We start from the raw sequence: 16,663 nt of genomic DNA on the forward strand, positions 1-16,663 counted from the left end.
TAAATAACGTTTACATCCATTCATTCTGCTAGCATTAACATTACCACGCTGCTAGCCACAATGCTATACTGTTCTACTGGCATATTCCAATCACGTTAGCACGTAAGCTAACGAAATCGGCGATATTTTTCGGAGACTAAACTATCCGCTCTTGGTGGTAAATTGTGTTGATGTTGGTTTTGTTTCATCAACAAATGAGGCAGAACACAGTGAATGTATCAGTTTTGTTTATTGCACTTTCTTTGCTGAAAAATAAATGCTACGTTGGCTAAATGGCTCACGCGAGGCATTTAAAGATGGTGGATTGTTGATTTTTAGCAGGAAGTGTATTGGCACATTCAACTTTTCTGATTGGTTGAAAATGGCCTTCATGTTTGAACTACATCGCCACCTACTGCTTTGGCATTGTACTACATGAATATACATCACTGTGCTCAGGAGGCAAAAACGATGTCTAACTTGCCTGCCATTACGTAGCGTTCTGAATAGCGAAACTGAAACGAAAACCGGGCCTAGTGTAACCGCAGCCTGATAGACGGCACGGTGGTGTAGTGGTTAACACTGTCGCCTCACAGCAAGAAGGTCCAGGGTTCGATTCCCGCTTGGGGACCAGGTTTCCATGATGCCAGGTACTCAGGTGGGGTATCTCCCAGGCCTTTCTGTGTGGAGTTTGCATGTTCTCCCCGTGCTCGCAAGGGTTTCCCCCCCGATAAGATAAACCCAATGGAAAAACATGCACAACCGATCGCTAACGTTGTGGCGTCCTTGACGAAGACGGACAGGAGCACCACGGGGCACGGCTCACGTTGACGCCCTAACTGCTCCCGGCTGCCCATGTGGGGGAAAGACAACGGGATGGGAAAAGTGCAGAGACATTTCATCTGCGACTCAGTGCATGCGTGTGTGTTCCTGTGGGTCGCCCATCTCGCGTGTGTGTTAAACTGCATGACAAATAAAGACTTATATTAGACTATCAAAACCAATTGCTTTTAGCTTGTCAATCAGAATGGAGTGATTGACAGCGTCGAAGGCCTATTGTAGGTCCAGCATGACCATGCCGCAGTAAGTGCCCGCATACACCTCTTGTTTGATGTGGTCGTTCAAATAAAGGATGTGTCCCTGTTTTATGGAGAGGTTTATTATGTGTGTGATGACTGGGGTGATGGCGGCTGCTGAGTCTGAGGAATTTGGAGGGGATGTTGTCATGGCCAGTGGCCTTGTTAGGTTGGAGGGCTCTCAGTTTTTTGAGTACCTCATCTGTTGTTACCATTTCCAGCTTGAAGTCGTCTTTGCGGACCCCTATGTTTTTGTAGTAAGCTACTATGTGTTCTACCCCATAATGCCCTGAGTGAGGGTACAGGCAGAAACACGCATTTTGGTATAATACAAAAAGAATGTGTGCATATATTGTTATACATGTGCACACTATGGCCGATTAAGTTATCTAAAGGGGTTTAAAATACATTGTTATTTAATCTCTCTCGACTTTAAGTTTAAAGTTTAAACCAACATATACTATAAAATAATGTGGCTGCAACCACAGGTTAGAATAGTGACTGGCTTTTCTAGGCTATATTTGCCTTTGAGAGTTGTTCATATTAAAAAACATTGGTGTAACGGTGGATGACCATTATCATAGGAATCATGTAGAATAAAACTGGATTTTCCCTTCAGATTTACCAACAATTCTGTAAAAGTATGTTCACAATGAATTGAAAATGGGGGACCCGGACGCTGATGTAAACAAGACGAAAGTCTTTCTCTGGTCTGCATCCTATTAACAATTGTGTGTATTGAGGAGCTGTACTGTACCCATTGTGCAATCTGTTAAATAAATTTGTTCATTCATTCATTAATATAGTAGGTAGCATCACACAAATCATCTTGGTTTGCAGAATGCAGACAGACACCCAACACCCCGGGTCCTTCAGTGGCCAATGATTTTAGTCATTTAGTACGTTGTGTGTAACTTTACTGCCATGGGACTGTTAACCCTTTCACTGCCACACGACAGAAGGTTAGCCCTTTACTATCACACAACCGACGGCGATGCTAATGATGGAGCATCGCCGTCGGGTGTGTGATAGTAAAAGGGCTAACCTTCTGTATCGTCACAGTGAAAGGGTTAACCGGGAGTGAAATGGTTAACGTTACGTATCTCGGGTTTAGATTAATATAAATTAATAAATCGTGTAGCAATGTTACCGCCACTTTGACCAGACATTCTCTGGTTGGCACTGCATGCAGTGTGGCCCAGTAAACGGTTCTAATCCCGGGTCAGTGTGGCCCAGTAGGCCCGCTGTGTGGAGCTCCTCTATGGCTAGCGAGTTGTTAGCAGGTTAGCAGCTGCTGAAGTCAACTCGTAGTGCAACTTGCAAACAGCCAGTTCAAAGAAGTAACATGTAATATGAATGTGTATCACTATAATTCCAGTGGGTTATGAACTTATGTAGCTGTCCAATGGATAATTAAACGATATTTCGTCGGTGAGGCAGACATTCGCAAGCTAATAACCAACGTCAAACTCGATCAGCTAAGATGCTAACACAGTAGCCTCGGTCGCAGCACGCTAAGCTAACTGTTATGCTACTCACATTTCTTAAGCCACTTCATCCAGTATCGAACGATGAGGCCGTGGTGTTTTTTATTTTCAATGCACCAGGTTGAAAGTCCCTGTATCGACTCCATGGTGTTGGATACTCCTTGAAAGCGGCGGTCCAGAGACGCTTCCAGAGCGGCGGAGGTACCGCGGGCTCCTTGGCTGCTCGCTGCAGCCTCAGAACCAGCCGCCATCTTTCCAGTTCTCTCTGCAGTCTGCTCGTCTGCTGGCGTCTGCTGCCTGCTTCTAGTCCGTGACGCGCGGTGTGAAGAAGCGAGGGGAGGGGCCGGGGAACATAACACACGCCCCCTTGTTTTATTTCCCCAAAACTATTGATTGATTGATTGAAAACTTTATTAACAGATTGCAGAATGGGTACAGTACAGTACAGCTCAATACACAAGTGTTAAGGGGATGCAGACCAGAGAAAGACTTTCGTCTTGTTTACATCAGGGTCCCCCATTTTCGATTCATCATAAATTACTACTACTACTATTACTGTGTGAAACAGAAATAGGCTATAAACATGGAATGTGGAAACATCCAATTGCCTTTTCAGAGAGCAACTTGTTTAGCTGCATTTATGCTTTTTTCAGTTAAATTGCAAAGGAACAGTGTCAAACACAAAAAGTGGGTTTCTGCATGTTTATTCGAGTGTACATATACACAGTGACATACAGCACATCAGCGGGCCAAAATTAATTTGCGTAAATTCTCCAAAATAAACTTAAGCCTCTCAAAAATGTAACTTAAAGTTTCAGAAATTCTACCCTGTGTGTGCAATCTGATTTTTGTGGCAATCTTCTGTACGAGGCAATGGTGTCTCCTCGTTTGACAAAGGATCCCATCGGTTCACATAAATCAAGAGGAAACTTTTTCAGCATGAGACGCAAACAAACTTGTAATGTCGTCACATAGGACCTCTCCAGAAACAGGCCAGGGACCCAATTGACCCATAGTTTAAAAAAAGATTGCCTTCAATGTATTAGCAGTGACCTTAGTGCAAAAGGCGACTGGCACACTGATAGGGTGACTTTCATCTTGACATCTTTGACCCAAACAGGGATTATAACGGTGTACATTGAAGCAACATCTCAAAAACAGAAGTGTGAGACATTTCAGCCATATAGTCAGGCTTCAACTTGGGTCAAAAAAAAAAAAAAAAAGCCTGGGGTAAGTCATTTGCATCACTCGCACAGTGGAACCTGTCAGGTATAGTCAAAAATGGACACAAAGCAACTGAACTACCCTACCACCAAGATGGACATGGATGTGGGCAAACACACAAATAAACTCACTCACTCACTCACTCTCTCTCTCACTCACTCACTCACTCACTCACACACACCCCTCACTCTCTCCCTCACACACCTCAATCGGTCACTCCTTACAAAAACATTCACACAGGTTAATATTCCCTCCATTGCTCGCTACTCCCAAGTCTCTTTCTTTAAGTCTTGCTTCCCCATATGACACCAGCCAGCTGGCACTGAGGGACAGTTGGCCGTTGGTTCTGGGGCTTCTATGAGGGGGTGGTGGTGGGGGGCAAACTCTGATCCTTCCAACCACCGTCTCTTCTCAACAGAGGCGTCAGTCGTCTGTGCTCTCCAGCACACTCTGGCTCAGCGCCAGGTCCCAGTAATGTTCCGTGCCGTGCCTCTTGAAGTGTTCTCGGGCCATGTTCTCTGTGGGACACTGCTTGAACTTCATCTCCCCAAAATTGCGTTCCTTAGCCGTGCCCTGAAGTACCAGGAGAGAAAGTGAGTGAGTCTTTGCTGTGATGATAAACAACAGACTGAACATTTAGAAAATAAAGAGAAAAAAAAAAGGGGAAAAAATATATATATTTGTGCCAGTTTGCCTTATTCATCTTGCTGCCATATTCATGTTCTTAAATGGCAATAAACACATTTGAATGAGCAGATGACTAATTATTAACTGCTATAATACATTTCAAATAGGGGTGAAACGATTAACAAAACCTGCGGTTCGGTTTATATCACGGTTTTCGGTTCAGCGTGGAGAAAGAAATACCATTGCTAATTTCAATAGTATTGGTAAATGGAACTCAATATGCTAGCTGAGAGCATAAGGAACACATACAGAATAAGAACCAGATTGATTCGCAGAGTCACATACAAGGAATTTGGCTGGGTGCTTGTTCACACAAAGAAGACAAAAAATATAATCTGACAAGTGTCACTGCTGTATACAATATAGTAATAGGAGAATAATAAATATAATATACAGAGTATCTGCAGGGGTGAAAAGAACATATTTTCTGTACAGTCTATACGCAGTATTTGTAGGAGCCTTAACTACTGCACTCGAGGATGCAGTGATGCAAGAGTTGTATACATAATGTACAGAGGTAGAAGAGTTGCTGATCTATGGACAGCCAGGGAGTTACAGTTCAGTTTTATTTGAGGGGAAATACTGATACGTTCTCTATTATCTGTTATTTATAAACTGTAGGTGGCTCTTGTAAACTGTAGGTGGCTCTCATGAGGGGGCATGTGTGCACCACCACCACCCTCTTTAAATCTCACTGGGTTGTAAAGTAGTGGGCCAGTCACAGTCGTTTAACTCTGCTCTGGAGACCCATCCCCTCTGTAGGCCCAGTGAGTGTGTGTGTTGGATAATTCTTTGACAATCATTTGTGTCTGTTAAAATAATAATATAATAATAACAAAACCAACCATGACAGCATTTGGCTGCATATACAGTAGTTCACTATAAACAACCCCAAGGCTTTAGTTATGGATTTTGTCCTGTCTCAATCTGCATGGAGGTTGATTCACATAAATACTTCAGGCAGGAGTTGCTCTTGCCTCCTTGAATGTCTCCTTGGGCTGGTAACAGACCAGGGTGATGCTGACTGGCCCATTGCGTTAAATGTATTGACACTTTCATACACCTTGCACTGCACAATGTGTGCATACAATCACTGTTCTATCCATCACAGTCATAGACTAAATCTGTAATGTGCCTAAACAGCTAAATTAAATTATTTCCCTTGTCTTGTCCACTTACCAATATACCAGACACCTTGCCCGGGGAAAACTACTGATCCCACTGGGTGCAAATTACTAATGTTGACTGCTTTTTATTTATAGTCTCATACCTATTTTATTATATTGAAATAATATAACACCCACCAGTTACTATGACATTGTTTATCATTACATACAATTTATCTATGCTAAATGCTGAAAACAGGGAACAAAATAAACCTTTTGGCTTTAGATTTTAAAATAACTACCTGCCAGAAAGATTTCTTACCGGCCAAACAATTTATAGCTTTTTAGTATATCTCCATGTGTTATTATATCCAGCACAGGAGATGATATTATAAAAGAAATATAGAAATATGTAAATCAATATCTTCCTTTTGAATAACATAGGCTCAGAAATCAGAAAGAGAGACACAGAGAACAGGACTGTTTCTAGTCGCCCTGAACTGAACAAAACACTCAAAATGTTCTTACACAAACCGCTCTATCCCTAATTTCAAAACACAAAAACTATGGTGGAGAAAGAGTTTTAACACTGAAGTGAGCAGGTACTTGGGCATCGGTACCACCCAAGCATCACCGATGACCAAATATGGCGGCAATGTGAATAAAGCAAGAATAGGCAAGAATAGGTTTTCGATGTTTAAAGTGAATTTTTTTCTATAGGAAAGGGCAGGCGAGGGTTGTGTGTGGGACTGGGTGAGTTCACTCACCTCCCAGACCAACCAGCACTTGTTGTTCCTCTTGGTATCGTCATCGGCATCTGGATCTGATTGGGGAAATGGAGGGAGAGGAGGTCAGTAAGCTTCCCGTTGGCAGATGAATGTAGATTTTTTTTTATCCACTTTTTCTCCCATTTTTTCTATATTTTCTCCCATCCCAATTTCGTATCATCCAATTCAACCCTCCCCTGTCACGGACGCTGTTTCTTGCCTCCCACAAGCCGGCTGCAATGTGGACTAAGTCATACATAGCACAAGTCCCCTCCGGTACTTGAGGTAACAGCAGTCGCATCTTTTCACCTGCGCAGCTCGATCTCTCAGTGGCGAGGAGTAACGCGTGGGAGGCTCACGCTGCCCCCGACACTTCCCGATTCTACTGCGCAGGCGCACCAACCGACCTGTAGGAGTCGCTGTCCACAACGCTTATAGCTTATCCGCAACAGTAAGTGACTTCCGGGGTAGGCCTGATTGGCCCCGACAGGCACGTGACGCGCAACTTTCTCTGCCGCGCGGCACGCTCCGCGGAGCGGAGCGGCAGAGCTTGCGGTATGATGTAACCGTCCAAATCCGCTATGACTTTCATTCGGCGCTTCAGCTCACCTGGCAGAGCAGCGGTCCTGCGATCCTGCGGTCCGTTGTTGACGAGTTCGAATCCCATCAAAAAAAAAAAATTTAACGTGATTTTTTTTTTAACGTGTATTCTTTCGCCGGTTAAGGTTAGGCATGGTTACGGTTAAGGTTAAGGTTAGGCATTGTTTCGGAGTTGGTTAAGGTTAGAACGGTGTTAGAGAATGGCAATAGACAGCCTATTTCCGCGCGACAGCTCTCAGCAGCCTCGTTGCGCGTCCTGAGTTTGCCGCGTCACGTGCCTGTCGGGGCCAATCAGGCCTACCCCGGAAGTCACTTACTGTTGCGGAACAGTTACAGGCGTCCACAACGCCCGATCCCCACCCATCAGTTTCCCACCCCCTAATACGGCCAATGTGTATTAGTATGGACGACCAGCTAAACTGAAAGCAAACAGATGAATGTAGATTAAGGAATCAAGCCGTTCTCACCGTCTCTCTTAGAGTTGTGTTCCTGCCATTTGATTCTGTGCAACATCAACCTCTTGAACTTTTTCTGAGATTTGGGGCCTGAAAGAGCAGAGAACACATTTCAGATTAGACTGTTGGAGAGTTGCACCTTCAGTCAAAGTCTCTGAGACCCCTGAAGATCCACGGAAATGGCATTTAGGTCATTGCAAGCTTGAGAGACTTGCCTTTTTATGTGACACATTGTTTATGCTTTATGTGCTTTTTATCTCTCTTTATCTCAACTTTGTTGTTTTTAAATGTGCTTTATAAATAAAGTGTATTGGATTGGATAATAGGGGAGTTTATGTCACCCCCCTGAGAACTTTGTCCTTTGGGGAAAACATGGGTCGACTCTCGCCTGACAAGAGAAGGTTCTTGTAGAACCTTTTGATGTAGTTTATTAAAATATTTCTTATTTTATTCTATATAATTATAATAACAACAAGTATAATTATATACATTTGTATATTTTTTCTTATTATTATTATACTTTCATTTTAACTTAGTTGATATTCCATTTTACCCTTTATTTTATTCTACCATAATTGTCTGTCTGCTAATGTCGCACCAAAAATGACAAAATAAAAATTCGGTGTAAGTGCAAACTAAGACCTTTCCGATTTCTGATTAGCAAACGGAGGTAGTGTTGGTTGGGCCTCTTACCTCCCTCCACCACCACGATGTTGACGTCTCTGTGCAGGACCACGGTGCCCGTCAGGTACAGCTGGTTGGCGTTGGCCTCCACTTTAAACTTCTTAGCAGGATTATGCAGGTTACGGATCCTGTGTGGGAAGAGTAGGAGTCACACACACAATTCCAAGTTGTGACGAGACAAAATGTCTCTGCGTACCAGGGCTCCAGACTAACTTTTTTCACCACCGTCCCAGAACCGTCCCGAAATACAATTTTAACCGTCCCAACGTGAATGTAACCGTCCCAAAAATCAAATGTCGTTTCTTTACTTTGGTTTTGTCGTCTATAGTTGTTATTGCCATAAGAAACACCATTCAGAGAAGGGGAGAATAAATTGATTTAGTCAAAAGGCTCCCAGGTGGAAAGATTTCACAAGAATAATTATGATTAAAAATAAATATATATATAAAAAAGTGTTTAACAAGGTGCTAGTATAGGGGTATTTGGTCACGGTGCTGTTATAGTCAACCAATTGGAGCCATGTTGATTATTCCTTCCATAGGAAAATATATTTAAATGTATTTGTATTTTATTTCGTTTTAGTTTTTTTTGTTATTACAAATGTGTGTGTTTATGGTTGAAAATGTTAGAGATAAATAAAGATCAAATCAAATCTAACTGAACAAGTTATCCCTCTTAAGTTCTAACAAGAAAGAAAAACGTAGTTTAGCTTTAAACTATATAATGTCATTGCGTCCAGAGATTCCACCTTTGATAACTAAAGTAATGACACTTGACTAGTAATGAAACATGTCCCTTAGATCGCGCTGTCCTCCTGGTCGATATTGATAACTGCTGCTAAAATAAAATAAGTCCAGAGTCGAGACTCCGTGCTGCTCCCAACGAATCCCAATAGTATGCAACTGCAGAGCCACAGAGCAGGGGCGCTTTCAGGTCCGGTCACAGGCCCGCTCAACAGCGCCCCCCACCCAACGGCTGAATTGCCAATGGCTGAATTGGAGTATTGCACTGTGCAGGCACAGCGGCCCCGCTCTGCGGCTCTGCAGCTGCATGCTTATCGCAAAATCCAGCATCCAGCTCCCGCTGCCCAGCCGTCGTTATCAGAACACTACACACATCATAATGTTCACAGCAAACTGTAGTTGATCACCAGGTATGTTTTATTAACGTAGAATAATTCATATATATATATATGCGCGCACTGACAGTCGGCTAATTGACATTTCCTGTGAAAAAAATTAAATCCTCTCCATCCCGTTTGCGTCCCAAAAAAGATTTCTGTTCGTCCCGAATCATTATTTGATCGTCCCCGGGACGACGGGACGACGGGACATCGTTAGTCTCGAGCCCTGCTGCGTACTAGGGCTGGGTGTTTATTTGAAGTTTAAATTCCGGCATCCCACAATCGCGAAAACAAGATAATTGAGATAAAAACTAATATTGTGCCGAATGCCGTGTTGCTCTCATGTTGTGTTGCAGTGTAAACGCAGAGCAGCGTTCCTCCACAGCAGGTAGTAGGTTCAGCTGGTGTTGAGAGGGAGGAGGGAGCCACTGTGTGGTGTTGAGAGGGAGGAGGGAGCCACTGTGTTGAGAGGGAGGAGGGAGCCACTGTGTTGAGAGGGAGGAGGGAGCCACTGTGTTGAGAGGGAGGAGGGAGCCACTGTGTGTTGAGAGGGAGGAGGGAGCCACTGTGTGGTGTTGAGAGGGAGGAGGGAGCCACTGTGTGTTGAGAGGGAGGAGGGAGCCACTGTGTTGAGAGGGAGGAGGGAGCCACAGCTGGTGTTGAGAGGGAGGAGGGAGCCACTGTGTGTTGAGAGGGAGGAGGGAGCCACTGTGTTGAGAGGGAGGAGGGAGCCACTGTGTTGAGAGGGAGGAGGGAGCCACTGTGTTGAGAGGGAGGAGGGAGCCACTGTGTGGTGTTGAGAGGGAGGAGGGAGCCAGCTGGTGTTGAGAGGGAGGAGGGAGCCACTGTGTTGAGAGGGAGGAGGGAGCCACTGTGTGGTGTTGAGAGGGAGGAGGGAGCCACTGTGTTGAGAGGGAGGAGGGAGCCACTGTGTGGTGTTGAGAGGGAGGAGGGAGCCACTGTGTTGAGAGGGAGGAGGGAGCCACTGTGTGGTGTTGAGAGGGAGGAGGGAGCCACTGTGTTGAGAGGGAGGAGGGAGCCACTGTGTGGTGTTGAGAGGGAGGAGGGAGCCACTGTGTTGAGAGGGAGGAGGGAGCCACTGTGTGGTGTTGAGAGGGAGGAGGGAGCCACTGTGTTGAGAGGGAGGAGGGAGCCACAGCTGGTGTTGAGAGGGAGGAGGGAGCCACAGCTGGTGTTGAGAGGGAGGAGGGAGCCACAGCTGGTGTTGAGAGGGAGGAGGGAGCCACTGTGTTGAGAGGGAGGAGGGAGCCACTGTGTTGAGAGGGAGGAGGGAGCCACAGCTGGTGTTGAGAGGGAGGAGGGAGCCACAGCTGGTGTTGAGAGGGAGGAGGGAGCCACTGTGTTGAGAGGGAGGAGGGAGCCACAGCTGGTGTTGAGAGGGAGGAGGGAGCCACTGTGTTGAGAGGGAGGAGGGAGCCACTGTGTTGAGAGGGAGGAGGGAGCCACTGTGTTGAGAGGGAGGAGGGAGCCACTGTGTTGAGAGGGAGGAGGGAGCCACTGTGCGTTTCTTTTTTAAATGTCTTTGTTAACTTGTAGAAGATGACAGAAAGGCAGTCTTTGGTCAAGAAAAAAGGTTCAGTTGAACAAATTCAGTTGTTATCATATGACGACTCAAATCAATGAGTAATCGTGTTTAATAATCTTGATTTCAATATCAACATAATCGTGATTATGATCTTTGCCATAATAGAGCAGCCCTAGTGTGTACACACACACACACACACACACACACACACACACCTGTAAACTGCAAGGTGAACACCGTGAGTCAGGTCCTCTTTTAGTTTCTTGACCTTCTTCTCCTTCCTCTGCTCAGACGTCAGCTTGCGGGCAGCGTTGGCATCCTCGTGAACTCTGTGGGCAGAGAACACAAACTGGATTGGGAAAAAGCTGCGTGTCCATTCTAGTCCGAATAATCCTTCGCATACTATCCCACGAAGATATATGTGTGCGTGACTGCACAAAGAGAACGAGTCAGGGAGAGGATGAGAGTGAGGGTGATGTGGAGAGGATGAGAGTGAGGGGCGATGTAGAGAGGACGAGAGTGAGGGGTGATGTGGAGAGGATGAGAGTGAGGGTGATGTGGAGAGGATGAGAGTGAGGGGTGATGTGGAGAGGATGAGAGTGAGGGGCGATGTGGAGAGGATGAGAGTGAGGGGTGATGTGGAGAGGATGAGAGTGAGGGGTGATGTGGAGAGGATGAGAGTGAGGGGTGATGTGGAGAGGATGAGAGTGAGGGGTGATGTGGAGAGGATGAGAGTGAGGGGCGATGTGGAGAGGATGAGAGTGAGGAGCGATGTGGAGAGGATGAGAGTGAGGGTGATGTGGAGAGGATGAGAGTGAGGGGTGATGTGGAGAGGATGAGAGTGAGGGGTGATGTGGAGAGGATGAGAGTGAGGGGTGATGTGGAGAGGATGAGAGTGAGGGGTGATGTGGAGAGGATGAGAGTGAGGGGTGAAGTGGAGAGGATGAGAGTGAGGGGTGATGTGGAGAGGATGAGAGTGAGGGGTGATGTGGAGAGGATGAGAGTGAGGGGTGATGTGGAGAGGATGAGAGTGAGGGGCGATGTGGAGAGGATGAGAGTGAGGGGCGATGTGGAGAGGATGAGAGTGAGGGGTGATGTGGAGAGGATGAGAGTGAGGGGTGATGTGGAGAGGATGAGAGTGAAGGGCGATGTGGAGAGGATGAGAGTGAGGGGTGAAGTGGAGAGGATGAGAGTGAGGGGTGATGTGGAGAGGATGAGAGTGAGGGGTGATGTGGAGAGGATGAGAGTGAGGGTGATGTGGAGAGGATGAGAGTGAGGGGTGATGTGGAGAGGATGAGAGTGAAGGGCGATGTGGAGAGGATGAGAGTGAGGGGTGAAGTGGAGAGGATGAGTGTGAGGGGTGATGTGGAGAGGATGAGAGTGAGGGGTGATGTGGAGAGGATGAGAGTGAGGGGCGATGTGGAGAGGATGAGAGTGAGGGTGATGTGGAGAGGATGAGAGTGAGGGGTGATGTGGAGAGGATGAGAGTGAGGGGCGATGTGGAGAGGATGAGAGTGAGGGTGATGTGGAGAGGATGAGAGTGAGGGGTGAAGTGGAGAGGATGAGAGTGAGGGGTGAAGTGGAGAGGATGAGAGTGAGGGGCGATGTGGAGAGGATGAGAGTGAGGGGTGATGTGGAGAGGATGAGAGTGAGGAGCGATGTGGAGAGGATGAGAGTGAGGGGTGATGTGGAGAGGATGAGAGTGAGGGGCAATGTGGAGAGGATGAGAGTGAGGGGTGATGTGGAGAGGATGAGAGTGAGGGGCGATGTGGAGAGGATGAGAGTGAGGAGCGATGTGGAGAGGATGAGAGTGAGGGTGATGTGGAGAGGATGAGAGTGAGGGGCGATGTGGAGAGGATGAGAGTGAGGGGTGATGTGGAGAGGATGAGAGTGAGGGGTGATGTGGAGAGGATGAGAGTGGGGGGTGATGTGGAGAGGATGAGAGTGAGGGTGATGTGGAGAGGATGAGAGTGAGGGGCGATGTGGAGAGGATGAGAGTGAGGGGTGATGTGGAGAGGATGAGAGTGAGGGGTGATGTGGAGAGGATGAGAGTGAGGGGTGATGTGGAGAGGATGAGAGTGAGGGGCGATGTGGAGAGGATGAGAGTGAGGGTGATGTGGAGAGGATGAGAGTGAGGGGTGATGTGGAGAGGATGAGAGTGAGGGGTGATGTGGAGAGGATGAGAGTGAGGGGTGATGTGGAGAGGATGAGAGTGAGGGGTGAAGTGGAGAGGATGAGAGTGAGGGGTGATGTGGAGAGGATGAGAGTGAGGGGTGATGTGGAGAGGATGAGAGTGAGGGGCGATGTGGAGAGGATGAGAGTGGGGGGTGAAGTGGAGAGGATGAGAGTGAGGGGTGATGTGGAGAGGATGAGAGTGAGGGGTGATGTGGAGAGGATGAGAGTGAGGGGTGATGTAGAGAGGATGAGAGTGAGGGCGATGTGGAGAGGATGAGAGTGAGGGGCGATGTGGAGAGGATGAGAGTGAGGGTGATGTGGAGAGGATGAGAGTGGGGGGTGAAGTGGAGAGGATGAGAGTGAGGGGTGATGTAGAGAGGATGAGAGTGAGGGGTGATGTGGAGAGGATGAGAGTGAGGGTGATGTGGAGAGGATGAGAGTGAGGGGTGATGTAGAGAGGATGAGAGTGAGGGGTGAAGTGGAGAGGATGAGAGTGAGGGGCGATGTGGAGAGGATGAGAGTGAGGGTGATGTGGAGAGGATGAGAGTGAGGGGCGATGTGGAGAGGATGAGAGTGAGGGTGAAGTGGAGAGGATGAGAGTGAGGGGCGATGTGGAGGTTAATCAAGTAACTCACTTCTGTCTCTTGGCCATCTGTGCTCGGACGTGGGCCTCCACTTTAGTGGGGTCCTGAACAGCCTCTGTCCCCAGCACTCTCATCAAGTTGGAGATGCGCACTGAAGAGCGGAAAGGAAATATTAACATATTTCAGGTAGAGATTTTAGAAGAAAAAACACACTGGGGAAAAATGTTGCAGCCTTTACATGGCTTTTTTATTATTATTATTTCTTTATTTAGTTCAAATCAAATTCAAAATGCTTGTTGTTGTGTTGGTTCAAAGAGTGTGCACTCTTACCTTTGGGTTCTGGCGGGGGCATGAGACCCAGACGGACCTTCTCCTGTAGTTCTTTCTGTCCCTCCCTGCGAGTCTGTCTCCTCAGCTTCTTCTGCTCCTTCTTGGTCAGATATACACCCAATGTCACCGGCTTATCCGTGTCCACTTGGGGGGGGGGAAACAACAAGCAAAACTATCACTTTGGTGTCAGCGTACCTACATTGCGTACATCAAGTGACGTACAACGAGTGCAACAGTAGACTTGAGCTCAAAAACCTCCATCATCTTGTAGCAAGACAATATGAGAGTATTTCTGTACACACACTAGGGATGGAGCGGTTTGTGTAAAAGGGTACCTAGAGACTAGAGCCATATGAAATCCGTTTTATTATTTTCCAAATTCCATTTAATTTTTTCCCAAATTCCATTTTTTCCGTTTTAATATTTCAGAATTCTGTATTTTGCCTTTTATGCTCATTTTACCATCAGAAATAGTGTCTAATAAGTGGGAATGAATAAATGTCCACAATTGAATAAGATATAACAGTCCATTTAATGTTTTTAAGTGCTGCAACTCAGAAATACAGTTCAATTTTACACAATATTTTTCAATTGATATTGTGACAAAATAAAAATACATATTTCAAGTGTAAACAATAGATACAGCTAGCTACTACTGACATTATCACAATGACAATGTCAGTAACCTAGCTATATCTATTATATTGTGATGAAATATACTAATGCATAATTTAGGCACCTTTAGTTTAGTTTATTTCGTTTATAAAGGACAGTGTATAATGGCAATCGTTTGCATTAAACAAATGGATGGGTGCACTAGATTTAGCAAGAAGCTATCATTTCCATCTATAGTCCTATGTACTGTAACGTTTCATAGCTATTTAAGTTTATTTAGATTATAAAGGGCAGTGTATAATGACAATCGTTTGCATTAAACAAATGGATGGGTGCACCAGATTTAGCTAGAACTTCTAGAAGCTATCATTTCCATAGATAGTCCTATAACGTTACATAGCTATTTAAGTGTATTTAGTTTATAAAGGGCAGTGTATAATGACAATCGTTTGCATTAAACAAATGGATGGGTGCACTAGATTTAGCTAGAAGCTAAACGTCCTAACGTTATAGCTATTTAATCACAATAGTGTCGCAAGTGTTTTTGCGGGTCCAGTCCACGGAACGTTGACAGAATTAGCAAAACACCTTATCACCGGAGGCATAAAAGTCATTAGGATACTGTTCTGCTCTGAATTGAGGGCTTATTGTGGAATTGTTTAGCTTCTTGACGATGTTAACACTGAAGCAGCCAGACGCTTGAGCACCGCGGCTGTGTTGTGTGTAACACGCTGTAGAGTCCCCGCCTCCCCGGTCGCGTGTGCACCAAACGTTCCACCCAAAAACGAAATTTCAGTCCAGATTAGGCCAAATTCTGCAATATTCCACGTTTTGCAGTTGATTCCATTTTTATTGGTTAATTCCGCGATTCCGTCCGCGATTCCGTGAACGCGGATTTCATATGGCTCTACTAGAGACCACTCTGTTTACTTTGGTACGGTGGAACCCTTCGCTGTAGCCTAATACGTCACAAGTGTTTGTGTAACTGGCCTTTAACTAGTTCCATTTACTGTCAAACAGTAAGAATAAGGAATACTAAGTTAATTTAACATTAGTCATTCATGCCCGCTGCATTTAAATAGAAAACCGTGCAGGAACCTTTCGTTTGTCCAGGCGAGGTGGCGAGTGCAGCTGTGTCAGTCAGTTTGTCTGGGAAATGTCCATTAGGCTACTGGTAACGTTAAGTGGACAAGACAAGCTACATCACATAATATTCTCCAGCAAGTCTGCTATTTGGGCGCATTACAGATTTTGTTTCGTCTACGATAGAGATGGATTAAACAGCAACTGAGTGTGAGAATTGCGCTACGCGAGGTGTATGAGTGTCAAGTCTGTCGACACATTAAAACGTTATGGGCAACTAACTTCATCACCCTGCTCCGTTACCAGCACAACGACAGATCTGGAAAAGCAAAAACAACTCATTCTCCTCAACGTATTTACACACAACAACCTCTGCATTTAGATTCTGACAGGGCAAAATGCATAATCAATCATACAAATCCTTAATGTTATTTTTAGGAAACTATATGTAGCCCAATGCAGTTGCATTTGTTATTTCAGTGAATAACGTACGTTAATATTTCCGTCAGTTAAGCAACAGGTAAATTTCAACCTTGGAACAGACACGGCGCAGAATTGTCAAAGAATTATCCAACATGTCCACTATAGGCCTTCACAAAGGGATGGACTCCAGAGCAAAGTTACCAGACTGCCAACAACTCTGATTACACCGGAATGAGAAAAAGAAAAGATTCCGAGAGCCACCTATAATGAACAAATAATTGATAATAGAAGTATGTGTTCCTTATGCTTTCAGCTAATGCATTGAAGGCCATTTTATTTTTATTACCAAATACTATTTGAATTAGCAATGGATTTATTTTTTCCGCTGAAGCACACCAAAGACTGCGACCCCAAAACCGTGATTGTGAACCGTTCCACCCCTAATACACACATCTCCAGTGAAAACATTTGGAGGCCACAGAGGACTTTGCCGAATAACCTCCTTAGTGAGCACTGGGGAATTTGTGTATGGGGCTCCCAGGCCATGTTAGTGAATCCATTTACCTGGGGGGCTGATCTGGGCAGGATGCTCTACCAGGGTGGTTACTCCAAAAAACTCCATCTTTTCAAAATCTTGGGTTCTGGAGTGTATGGGGGCAAAACATTAGACAGCCAGTGAGATCATAATCCACTATATAAATAGAACTGTAAACATGGAA

General features: G+C 45.6%; 2 protein-coding genes across 3 annotated transcripts in view; both read right to left on the reverse strand.

Moving 5' to 3' along the window:
- The window catches only part of rprd2b (regulation of nuclear pre-mRNA domain containing 2b), a 156,581-nt gene extending 153,779 nt beyond the window's left edge, over positions 1-2,802 (reverse strand). Inside the window, exon 1 of the mRNA XM_084336757.1 lies at positions 2,595-2,802. Within this exon, the coding sequence (XP_084192883.1) occupies positions 2,595-2,793 (199 nt within the window). The 5' untranslated portion in view covers positions 2,794-2,802. The remainder of the gene's footprint in view (positions 1-2,594) is intronic.
- A 428-nt stretch (positions 2,803-3,230) lies between these two features.
- Positions 3,231-16,663, reverse strand: part of prpf3 (PRP3 pre-mRNA processing factor 3 homolog (yeast)) — a 44,863-nt gene continuing 31,430 nt past the window's right edge. The window contains exons 10-17 of one of the 2 annotated variants that reach the window (XM_084336931.1): positions 16,509-16,585; positions 13,824-13,967; positions 13,545-13,644; positions 10,950-11,063; positions 8,075-8,193; positions 7,394-7,471; positions 6,327-6,382; positions 3,231-4,339 (exon numbers count right to left, since the gene is read on the reverse strand). In XM_084336931.1, the coding sequence (XP_084193057.1) occupies positions 4,190-4,339; positions 6,327-6,382; positions 7,394-7,471; positions 8,075-8,193; positions 10,950-11,063; positions 13,545-13,644; positions 13,824-13,967; positions 16,509-16,585 (838 nt within the window). In that variant the 3' untranslated portion in view covers positions 3,231-4,189. The remainder of the gene's footprint in view (positions 4,340-6,326; positions 6,383-7,393; positions 7,472-8,074; positions 8,194-10,949; positions 11,064-13,544; positions 13,645-13,823; positions 13,968-16,508; positions 16,586-16,663) is intronic. The other variant, XM_084336932.1, reaches the window with a different exon arrangement.

This window comes from Notolepis coatsorum, assembly GCF_963971535.1.
Source record: "Notolepis coatsorum genome assembly, chromosome: 19".
NCBI lineage: Eukaryota > Metazoa > Chordata > Actinopteri > Aulopiformes > Paralepididae > Notolepis > Notolepis coatsorum.